Source organism: Vidua macroura, chromosome 6 (assembly GCF_024509145.1).
Source record: "Vidua macroura isolate BioBank_ID:100142 chromosome 6, ASM2450914v1, whole genome shotgun sequence".
Lineage (NCBI taxonomy): Eukaryota > Metazoa > Chordata > Aves > Passeriformes > Viduidae > Vidua > Vidua macroura.
In genome coordinates, this window is record NC_071576.1 from 34,339,159 (window position 1) to 34,349,470 (window position 10,312).

Here is a 10,312-nt window from a genome sequence, read left to right on the forward strand (position 1 = left end):
GAGAATAAAGTCCTTTACTCTGAGGGTGGTGAGGGCTGGAACAGGTTGCCCAGAGAAGCTGTGGATGCCCCATTACTGGAGGTGTTCAAGGCCAGGTTGGATGGGGCTCTGAGTAGCCTGGTTTAATGAAAGGTGTCCTTGCCCATGGCAGGGGGGTTGGAACGAGATGAACTTAAAGGTGCCTTCCAACCCAATCCATTCCGTGATTCTGCGATCTTACCCCTTCTCTAACTTTCCTTTATCCTGATCACAGGTGCATGTAGTCAGTCCCTGTATTTTGCTGTCTGTTTCTTTCTCTGTCTGGCCTACAAAGGTCACTGTGGTTTCAGGCCAAGAGCGAGCTGGAAACCTTTTTGATGATGTACTGTCAGTTGTAAACTGCTAGTCAGATGAAGACAAAACTTTTCATGGAAATGTTTCTGTTTCAACAAAAGCTTTGTTTGAAAGGTTCTTCTGGTCTAGCTTGGATGAGGAGGGGTTGGATGGAAGCAAGCCCTTGATATACTTAATTACAAGTGAACTTAGCTCAGATGTTCCAAATCTTGTTTGGATGTCTGGTAGCATAAGGATTAAACAGAAGTGGGTCATCATTCCAGGTGAGTATACCTCTTGCTAGGCAAATTGAACACTTTTAATGGTTTTGAAAATAAAACAATACAAAACTTGTAGTATTTGGGATTCTAAGGAAAACAGACATTAAGCGTTCTGCATTTTTGTCAGTGTTTTGCTTTTTTTTTTTTTGGTGGCCAGTTCTATCCAAACATGGAAATAGAGCTGCTTAAAGGAAGCATAGAGCATAGATAACACACAACTGTTATGTGCCTCTCAGGACCTAGAGAGTCCAAACAAGATTTATATGTGGGGATTCAGCTGGGATATTTGTAAGGACAAACCTGAATCTGAGCTCTTTCCAGGTTAGAATTAAATCTGTTCAAGATGCATAGTTGTGTCTGTCTTTCCTTCCTCAGCAGTCTCTTCATGCCTGTGGTAACCTAATATGTGGGTACTGCCAACCAGGGGTTCTCCAGTGAGGAAGTTAGCTGTCCAGTCTGTCAGAAACCCTTCCTCTTTTCCATCCTTATGGTGACCCAAAAAGCTACTGGCAAATCTGCTAGGTCTGGTGGCCATTTTGTACAGCTCTTGTCCCTCTCTTTAAACCAGACTTGTTTTTATCAGGGACTATAACATGGAAAAATGTCATTCTTGGATCTCAGAATGGTGTGGCCACATAAAAGAGTCAGCCTTTGAGTGTTTGCAGAAGGCTGTAAATGGCTTCTTAAACTGTGGCAGAACAGGCAGGCAGGGCTTTTAGCTTGGAGTATGCCAGAAACATCTTTGCCATCACTTGATCTAAGATTGTCTGTTTGAGGAATTGTGGAAGGAAAACAGACTGATTTACAGACTGTTAAAAGTTAGCATTCCTCAGCGTAGTCTGCACAGCCTGAGTTAAGGGGGAACCATCTGTGATCAAAGAACAAATGTATCTCTCTGCATTAGTCTAAAGTCAGGATCCTTGAGAGGAGATAGACACACATTATAAAGCTTTGCTGGAAAGTTACTGGACCTAAGATTAATTAGAGTCCAGTGATGTTGGAGAGGAGGGCTGTAGATTTAGGTGAGGCTTATGCTAGTTGTGCTGGCTGCAAAATGTTGGAGTTGAGTTTTACCTCTGTATTCTTCCAAGTTCAGAAGACAAAGTCAGCATTTTGTGCCTGCCCAAAGAGGAGCTAAGGGAATAAGCAGCAAAGAAATGTCCCTCTGCCAGCTGACGGGAAGTTCCCTTCTGCCAGCTCAGATCCTGTGATTGCTTTGCTATCCAAGAGCTTGTCAGATGGTAGGTGTTGGGCGTGCTTCACAGGACATGAGGACATCTGAGGTGGAACCAAGCCACCAAGAGTGCAGTCCAAAAACAGGATCGAAATGTCTTAATTAAAAAGTGTATGTGTGTGTAATTAAATAGAATGTCACTTTCTACTGAATCTGAGGAAATGTTACAGAAAGAAGGAAAAGTAGACAGACAATCTGAACAGAAGATTTCATTCAGTGATGTTTTGGACCTTGCTTACTGCTATCTTCAGAAGTAATTGCATGCTTAGGAGGCTGGGAATGAGTTACTCTCTATCATTACTGTACAAGCCATTGTGTGGGAGAAGGTAGCAAAGAGCAGTCACCTGGGAAAGGCCTCTGGACCAATGATGATAGAAAATAACAATCTGAGTGGCCATGAGAAAACTGTAATCAGGTAATGACTGAATAAAAAAGGAATTTCAAAGTACATATATTTGCTATTAGATTAGAATCAAAGGAGCTGCACTGGTTCAGTGCTTGGTTTTGTTTGTCTTGTTAAGATACTCCCCTTTGGAGCTTTGTAGAGGTGCTATAATTTGCCTTTAATCTTGACAAAAGTTAGTGATAGTATGAATCAGGACATCAATATTGTGTTGAGAACAAAAGATAAGGCTGTTTCTCTCCCCAAAAGGTGAAAGGTTTGCTCAGTATGTCTGAAGAATAATAATTTCCTATGAAAAGCTGCTGGGGTTTCCTTGGGGCTTTTTCTTTTGAAAGACAGCTGGCCTAATCCAGTGTGACTAGAACTGTTATCCAAGACAGTGTACTTGTGAGGATGATCAAATACTCAGCTTTATGAAACTTGCTGAATGATGGGATGTTACCCCATAATGCCCAAGGGCTTCCCAGCTATATGTTAGTAACCCGCGGTCACTGCCTGCCATATTCCTTCCTCTCCTGTGTGTCAGCAGTGCAGGGTTGTTGTGGCAGGGTTTTGCCTTCAACAGGTACACATGACTGGCCTGGTTTGTATGGCAGGCAGGCAGCTGAGGGCAGTGCTCTCTGCCCCCAGAGTAGCAGGGGATGAGCCCCAGCACAGTTTCCCACACAGCTGCACGGGGCCATGTGCTTGAGCGTACCAGCCATGGCACGGAGGGATGCTCCTGCCTTCCGTAAACATCAGCCTGGAGATCCCCACCTCTTTCCAAAGACAGGCAGTGCTCACTCAGCTCTTTCCAAAGATGGGTTGTGCTCATGCATAGCACTGTGCTGCAGGTTTACCTGCACTGGGTGGTAAAGGTGAGAGGCTTCTTTTGGATGCCCTCTGGCTTCCCCTGCTGCCAGCCAGGGCAGTGATGTGCAGCCTGGCAGTGCCCTCCAGGGCCCTGGCAGCTGCCCATCAAGGGCCCAGGCTGAGAGTGCCAGTCAGCCCAGACAGATCCTCTGGCCCTGGCAGTGGAGCCTCTGCCCACAGCAGCAGAGCCACGTTTGACACTGGACATCAGCGAGCCGCGGTTCTGCCGATCCTGGCAGGGGAGGTGGCTGGTACTGGGCCGGTGTTTGGGGTCTTGGAATAACTTCCTCTGCTTACACAGTTTCTCTTATTAATGTTCTCTAAAGCCAGCAGGCTGTGCTTTGTGATCCATTTCAGCCTTGGCTGCTGACACCTTTTCCTCCCCCTGGCTTTTTCTTCTCAGCAGCTCTGTTCCCACCTTACAGCCCAGCCTCCTGGCCCCTGGGGCTTCCTATACCTCCCCCCTGCCCTCCGAGCTTCTGCCCATCTTGTTCCTGCACAGAGCAGCATGTGCAGTAGAGTACTTGATGTGCAGAGCGAGCTGTGCAGTCAGGTCATGTGCATGCACAAATCAAAGTCATAGGCTGGCGTGGAGGGTGGCAACATGCTTATTGCTGCTGGCTGGGAGCAGGAGCTCCCATTTTCAGCTAGCCCTTCCTCTGAAATCAGACGAAGCAGCTCACAGGAAGTGTGACATGCTTTTGACAGCTCCTGTAATCCCTGAGCTGTCTGTACCCAGTGCAGAGGCCCTTGGCATGAGCTCCATCTGGTGTAGGGTACATGTGCCTGTTATCACAGTCACAGCTCTGCCCTTCTGCCATGTATAAGTTCAGGTCTTTGATTTTAGGCACTTGTTTGTTTGATTCAAGTGAAGGATTTAATAAACCTAGGCTGTCTGCATTGCCTGTACCTTCACTGTCTTCTGGCTTCCCCCTTTCTACATGGCATTATTTTGCTTGCTTGGGGAACCTTCATGATACTACTTGTATCCTTTCTTTCTTCTTTCTCCTTCCACTGTTCAGTTTAACCTTGTAATAGTTGTTTCTTGCCCACGCTGGATTTCGTGATACTCAGCTACTACAACACCAGGTATTTAACATCTCTCATCTCAGCCACACTGATTAGACTCTTGCATGTGAATGCTGTTGGCAGGACTTGCTGTGACCATGCTCAGAGTGGGTGCTTTGAACTGCTCTCTGGCAGCAGACAAGGGAAGGCTCCTTTGTCATGCCATGGCATTTACTTCCTTTAATGTGGTTCTTGGATTTTACAGGTAGCCTGAGCAGTTTGCCCAATGGAAAAAGACAAGGCCTTAACCCTTTCAGTGAGTATCTTGTCAAAATGTTTTCTTTTTTCCTATGGTAAGCATGTATTGCAGAATTCATTCTCCCCTGTTCTCCTATGTTCATGAACAGCAATATAGAAACAGCTGGAAACCAAAGTTGTTCCTAAGAGGTATAAATACACCAACATGCAGCTCCATTGCATCATTTCAAAGTCCAGCTCCATGTGTTTTGCTGGAACTGACTATATGTTGCTAAGGAATTAGAATAGGATAAAGTAGCTATGGGATGACTACTCTCCTATCCTACTCTTCCTTCTTCTATCAAGCAATAATTTAGGTGATTCGTTGTGTTTTTATTCCATTACTCCATGGACAAGTTCCCCTGAAGACTCTTCTCTATTGTGGTAAAGGTCTGCTCTCCCCTGTATTTTGTGGCATTGAATCACATGGACCCTTTCATCAGGCATGAAAAATAACATAATTTGCTTTATTTTTAGACTTGCTGCTTCATGGTTTTGTTGGGTATTTCTCATTTTGGATTGTAAGAAGCAGTGAGAAGTTCTCCCCTGCCTCTGTCTTCTGCCATTTGTTCTATAGCTGTCCTGCATATGTCCGGTTAGACTCCTTTAATGCCAGAAGTCTTCCTATACCTCTTGCTATCCTCCTTATCTTTCTCTGATCCTGGTGAGATGGGCTGAACAGAGGACCAAAGATAAAGATCAACTACATCTTGTACATTGATGATGTGATGTTTCCTGATGTGCCCTCCATTCTGAGTATGTACTTGATTCTTGCCTACTGCTAAAAGCTGAGCAGTGGCATTTGAACAATTGCTGTAGCTTCAGCCCCTTCCTTGTCACTCAAAGTGCTCAGTGTAGGACAGGTCATCAGCACTCCCATGCTACACTGCACTTACAGACATGGAAAACAATCTATTGTTTTTATGAGCTGGTCATTGAGCTCTGCAGACACCTTTTGCAGAGCTGTGCAATTGATTGCACATATGGCTACCTGAAATAATTTTGCATTTGACAATATTTGCCCCCTGTGACAGGACATGTTGATCAGCACTGATCTCACTGAGGCCTTTCCTCCCAGTGAGGTAACCTTTTCCCCTCAAATCCCTTCTTTTGCCTTCTCTTTAGCATGTTTTCACCTGTAATTAATTCACAGAGCTCTAGCTCCAATCTGGCTTTGGTTCTTTAAGAAACCATAAGAGCTTTGGTTCTTTAAGAACCTTCGGTGAGGGGCTTAAACAAAAGCTTTCATCACCTTCACCTGGAAGAAAGGCCTCCTCCAAGACCTGCTTGTGTGCTAGGGAAGGAGGCAGCTGGCTGTGGCTAATGGGGAGATGGTGGCAGGGCAGCCTGGCAGCAGTGGGTTTCTGCATCAGCTGTGCCAGGCAGAAGAGCAGAGCAAGGGATGTTGGACCAGTTGTTTCCCTAGACAGCGTGCCCATTTTGAAGGAGGGGGAGGAAAGTGGTGTTTTGTGTTTAAAAATATGTCAATCCCTAAGGGTCCATGTGACTCATTCAATGCTTTTTCCAGCAAGGCTGTCTCATTAGCCCCTGGTTGTTTTCAGCCTCACAGCTTATTCTGGGATCTCAGCTTTCTGGGACCATGGCTTCAGCAGAGGCTATACTGGATCTTTATCAGTCAGGTTTCTATTTGTTTTAATTTGCCTTTCTCCCTTACTTGTTCTGCTTCTGTTCTGTTTTTCCCTCCTTGCCCACCTCACCCTATTCTTTCAGTAGGTCGCCTGGTGTAGCAGCAGAAGACAAGAAGGGAAGGCAGGAGCTGACCCAAAGGAAGAAAAGATTCAGTGACAGACGGACAGACACCTCGCTGCTTGTGAGCAAGCATGCAGCATCAGCAACATCCAGCGTAGCAAAAGTGGCACCCAGAACGTTTGCACTTTTTAAAAATTGGTTTGGATTTTTTAAAATTGCTTTTCAATGCCATTATCTAATACTTTGGAAAGTGGAGGGAAGCAGGATCATGACTTTTTTAAAATTGGAACAGCTACTGATGATGTAAAATTGAGTTCACTGGGACTCAAAGAATTTTATATACTGTATATAAATATGTATGTAAATTGTACAGTTGTCTTGTACAGGGGTTGGAGTCACTGTTCTGTTCCTCCCTTTGGTTTTGAAGGCTATTAGAGTTAGAGGGACACTTTGCATTTAGTGGATTATAGTAATGCATTCATTTCTGCCACCAAACTGTCATTCAGTGGTGAGCCTTAACAGCACCTCCATGCAGAAAGGAACCAATGTATCAGCATGAATTGTTCTTGCAGATGTGCACACAGTGTCCCAGATACCAAATACATCTTGAGAGCAGCTGAACCCCTTTTTTTACCATAAAGCTCTCTGCAACTCAGGCAATTGGGCTTTTGAGAGCACAGATTTCATGTAAGTATTGGTGCACTGCAAAACTGCTTAAAGTAGGGATAGAAAAGGATTGTGTTAGGGATGTACAATAGTAGTGTGTGCACCTCTTGCAAGTTTGGCAGAAATTAAATACAAATGCATTGCTATTCATGCTTAGATAACGTGCTTAGCAAAGATTCTCCGTGCCTCTGGAATCTAAAGCTGTAAGAAGGATGTGGGAGCCATAGGCCTAGTAGAGTCAGTGGAGTGAAGTCTTGCATCTTCTGCTCTGACAGAGTGTTCATCTGTATGTTGTACAGCAATAAACATTTTGAGAAGCCTGCTAAAAGCAGCATTAGCCTGCCTTGTGCTTTGCTGAAGAGCAAAGGACATACTTGTCAGTGCAGACAGACACAGTCATGCTGCTGTCCCCAAGAGTCTGCTTTATTTGTGTTTCAACAGTACAGCTTGGGCCATGCTCACTGGTGAAGAAGGTCTGTCAGCAGTGACTTTCTTGTCCTTGGTGGTTGTGAATCCAAGCTCTCCTCCTGCACAGTGGTGTGCCTGCCCACTTTGCCAGATTTGCTGTTGCCAGTACCTCTTGGGTGCTGTGACACTGGGGTGTGATTAGCAGTAATAGTGAGGAGTCTGGTGTTCTTGGAGGCCATAGGGGCTGTGTCAACCACTAGCAGTTTTACCAGAGTTGTTTCTTTGGCAGGGGTGCTCAAATCAGCAATTCTAGATTTGGGTAGAATGTGATGGGACACGCAGAGTTTTGCTTTGTGTATTTCCAACCACTGGCAGCACTTGCCTGTTCTGAGCAGCCTCCCACTTCTGACCTCATGATCCTTCTGCCACTTATCTCTGGACCAAGAACCTGTTAGAAGAAACTGTAGTGAAGGTGATGAAATGATATGCTAATATGAGATCACACCGACAATTACTTATAACAACAATAGGTAACTGTAGAGACTGGACTCATCCTTCAAGGCTCTGTTGCTTTGGTAAAAAATGATACAATGCAGCATCTTCACTCTGTCATGTCATCATGACAGTAGCATGAGATAAATACATCACCAAAAAAAAGTGTCCTGATGCAGTAAGTTAGTGTTTGTTGACAAAATGGAAAGTTAAATAAAAGAAAAACTAACAAGCCTTTCTATAAATAACTGTTTAAGAGTAGTAATAACTCTTCCTCTGGGAAGTATATTGGAGCTCATTAAAACATATGGCATGGTTGAAAACACTTCTGGTAATATCTGAAATATACATCATACCATCATAATATAAAGAAGTCATCTCTTTAGCAAGAGCAGATCCTGCTGCTGGATCTTCATGGTTTCTCACATACAATGTATGTGCTTTTTTGGCCTGCAAGCTCCCACCTTCTTGATTGCTTCTTCTCATGTTTTTAGTTGGGTTTGTTTGGTTGGTTGGTTGGTTGGTTTTTTTTTTTGGGGGGGGGTTGTTTTGTTTTGTTTTAATGCCCTGGGCACATCTTTTGTGTGTTGAAATAATTTGGTTTAGTGTATAGTTAGAAATGTCCATGCCACACTTACTAATCTTATTGTAGGGAGTAAAGAATGAAACCAACTGTATTAAAAAACTCCTCTCCGTTTTAATATTCTAGTTTTAGGAATTAAAAATTCTGGCTGCTGGGTTGGATGGTGATTGGTGGTTTGGAATTTTTGGGGTTTTTTGGGGGTGGGATTTTTCTTTGGTTGGTTGTTTTTTTTTTTTTTAATGTTTAGTTCTATCCAGCAGAAACGGACAATTTGATGCCTCTAGGAATTTTATCAGCCAAGCACTGGGACTGGGAAATGCCCCACAAAATTGTGGGGGTACTGCAGAGCTGCTAAAACTCACTGCATCTTCTTCTGGAAATAAACCAGCCAGTCACCACTCCTGCTTGTTATATAAATCCTTCTGCTGACCTCCTTTTTCTCAGCCTTGTGTCCTTCCCCTCCAAAAGGCCTGCATTCACATGTGGTTTGCAACTAAAATTGGGTCAGTTCTTCAAGGAAGGCATCCAGGGGTGGCTGTTGGTTATCTTTGGTATTTGTGGGTATTCCTGTTGCTAGGCCAGGGCTGACTTTATGGATGGATTGGGGACCAGGCATTACATTGCTTTCCTCTGTCACAAGACAATTCCAAGTCCCTGCATCCTGACTTGCTGAATTTGTGTGGGTCTCTGAGCAGCTTCTGGCAACACTTGTACACTGCCATGGAAGGCCCAACCAGCATGATTATGTAATGTCCAGGTAGAGGTCAGGTTACTTGTTCTGGGTTTGTGTCGGAGGATTGTGCAGACCCTACTGGTCCTGATTCACATATCCCATGCTATGAGCTGTCTGACAACCTGTACTCATCAGATTAGAGCAGTGCCTCAGCTGCCCAATTTCCCTCTTGGTTTTATTGCCAGTCCACCTGGCTGCTAGGCCAAATTGTCCTTACCTGGTGGTTGTAAGCAATCTTTTGCTCTGCCTTGCATCAGGAACATCTTTCTGAAGCTGGGACATAGGGAGTGTCAGTGTTGTGTCTGAAAGCAGACCCTGGGCATGTGTCTCCTCATCCTTCAAGTCCTCCTGGGCCTTTCCAGCTCTGCTTTGAATGGCGGCTAAAAATGGCTGGGACAGAGAAGAGAACCAGAACTCGACAGTGCAAGTCATCTGTTCGTCCTGCCAAAAGTAAAAAATCTTTCTTTCTTGCTGATCTTCCAAGGGCACAGTGTGTTGTAGGAAATTGCATTGCAGTGGGATTCATTTGTGTGAAGGTGCTGCTTTCCATGGCCTGAGTTTATATTGAACTTACCCTGCCCCAGCATATTTCTGCCTATGGCAAATTTGTTAAACTGAAAGGCATCTGTTTGGTTTTGGTTTTGTAATAAAATAGATAACTTTTGCTCCAGTGTCTTGTGATGGTTACTTGTTGAATCTTGATTTCCGGTTATTCCTACAGTGCTGTAGGAGAGGGAAGGAGACTTTCCTCCTTGTAGAGTCAAGTGTCAGTCTGTGGTTGGGTTTGGAGGTCTGTGATGTTTTTCCCTTGTGTGTAAGGCTCCAGGGTGAATTAAAACAAGCTCCAGAGTGCATCTCTGTGGTTTGATGACAGCTGTCTGAATCTGCCAAGCCTGCTTAGAAAGGCTGTGAAGCTTCAGCAGCAGTGTAGAGGTGATTGTGGGGTGTGGGATCTTGTAGCACAGTCTCCCCACAGCACAGGTAGGAGACAGGCTCTGCACCTTGCATGTCCTCACAGTTCCCTTTCACATGGGAGCCTTCATACTTTACTTTGCAGGTCGTGCCTCGCTACATGGGAGCCTGAAATAGTATCTTCTAGCTGTTGTCCAAAACCTTTTAATCCTCAAAGATGGTGAGTAACAAGCCATGCTGGAAAGCTGCTGCTGTTGTAATACATAGGTTTTTCTATGCTATAAGGAAGTGCAATTCATCAGAGGCTGCAGCACCATGTCCATGGCAGAGGAGGCCACACACGGATCCTTTCAAGTGTGTTTGACCAGCTTTGTCATCACTGTAGTTTCACTTGATCACATGTAAACATTTTTGCAATGAA

The 10,312-nt window shown here is 44.6% G+C and overlaps 1 protein-coding gene across 10 annotated transcripts in view; it reads left to right on the plus strand.

Moving 5' to 3' along the window:
• Positions 1-9,644, plus strand: part of SMOC1 (SPARC related modular calcium binding 1) — a 164,117-nt gene extending 154,473 nt beyond the window's left edge. For 8 of the 10 annotated variants that reach the window (XM_053979816.1, XM_053979817.1, XM_053979825.1 and 5 more), the window contains 2 exons: positions 4,356-4,406; positions 6,119-9,644. In XM_053979816.1, coding sequence (XP_053835791.1) covers positions 4,356-4,406; positions 6,119-6,135 — 68 coding nt within the window. In that variant the 3' untranslated portion in view covers positions 6,136-9,644. The remainder of the gene's footprint in view (positions 1-4,355; positions 4,407-6,118) is intronic. The other 2 variants (XM_053979820.1, XM_053979824.1) reach the window with 2 other exon arrangements.
• Positions 9,645-10,312: the final 668 nt, after the last annotated feature.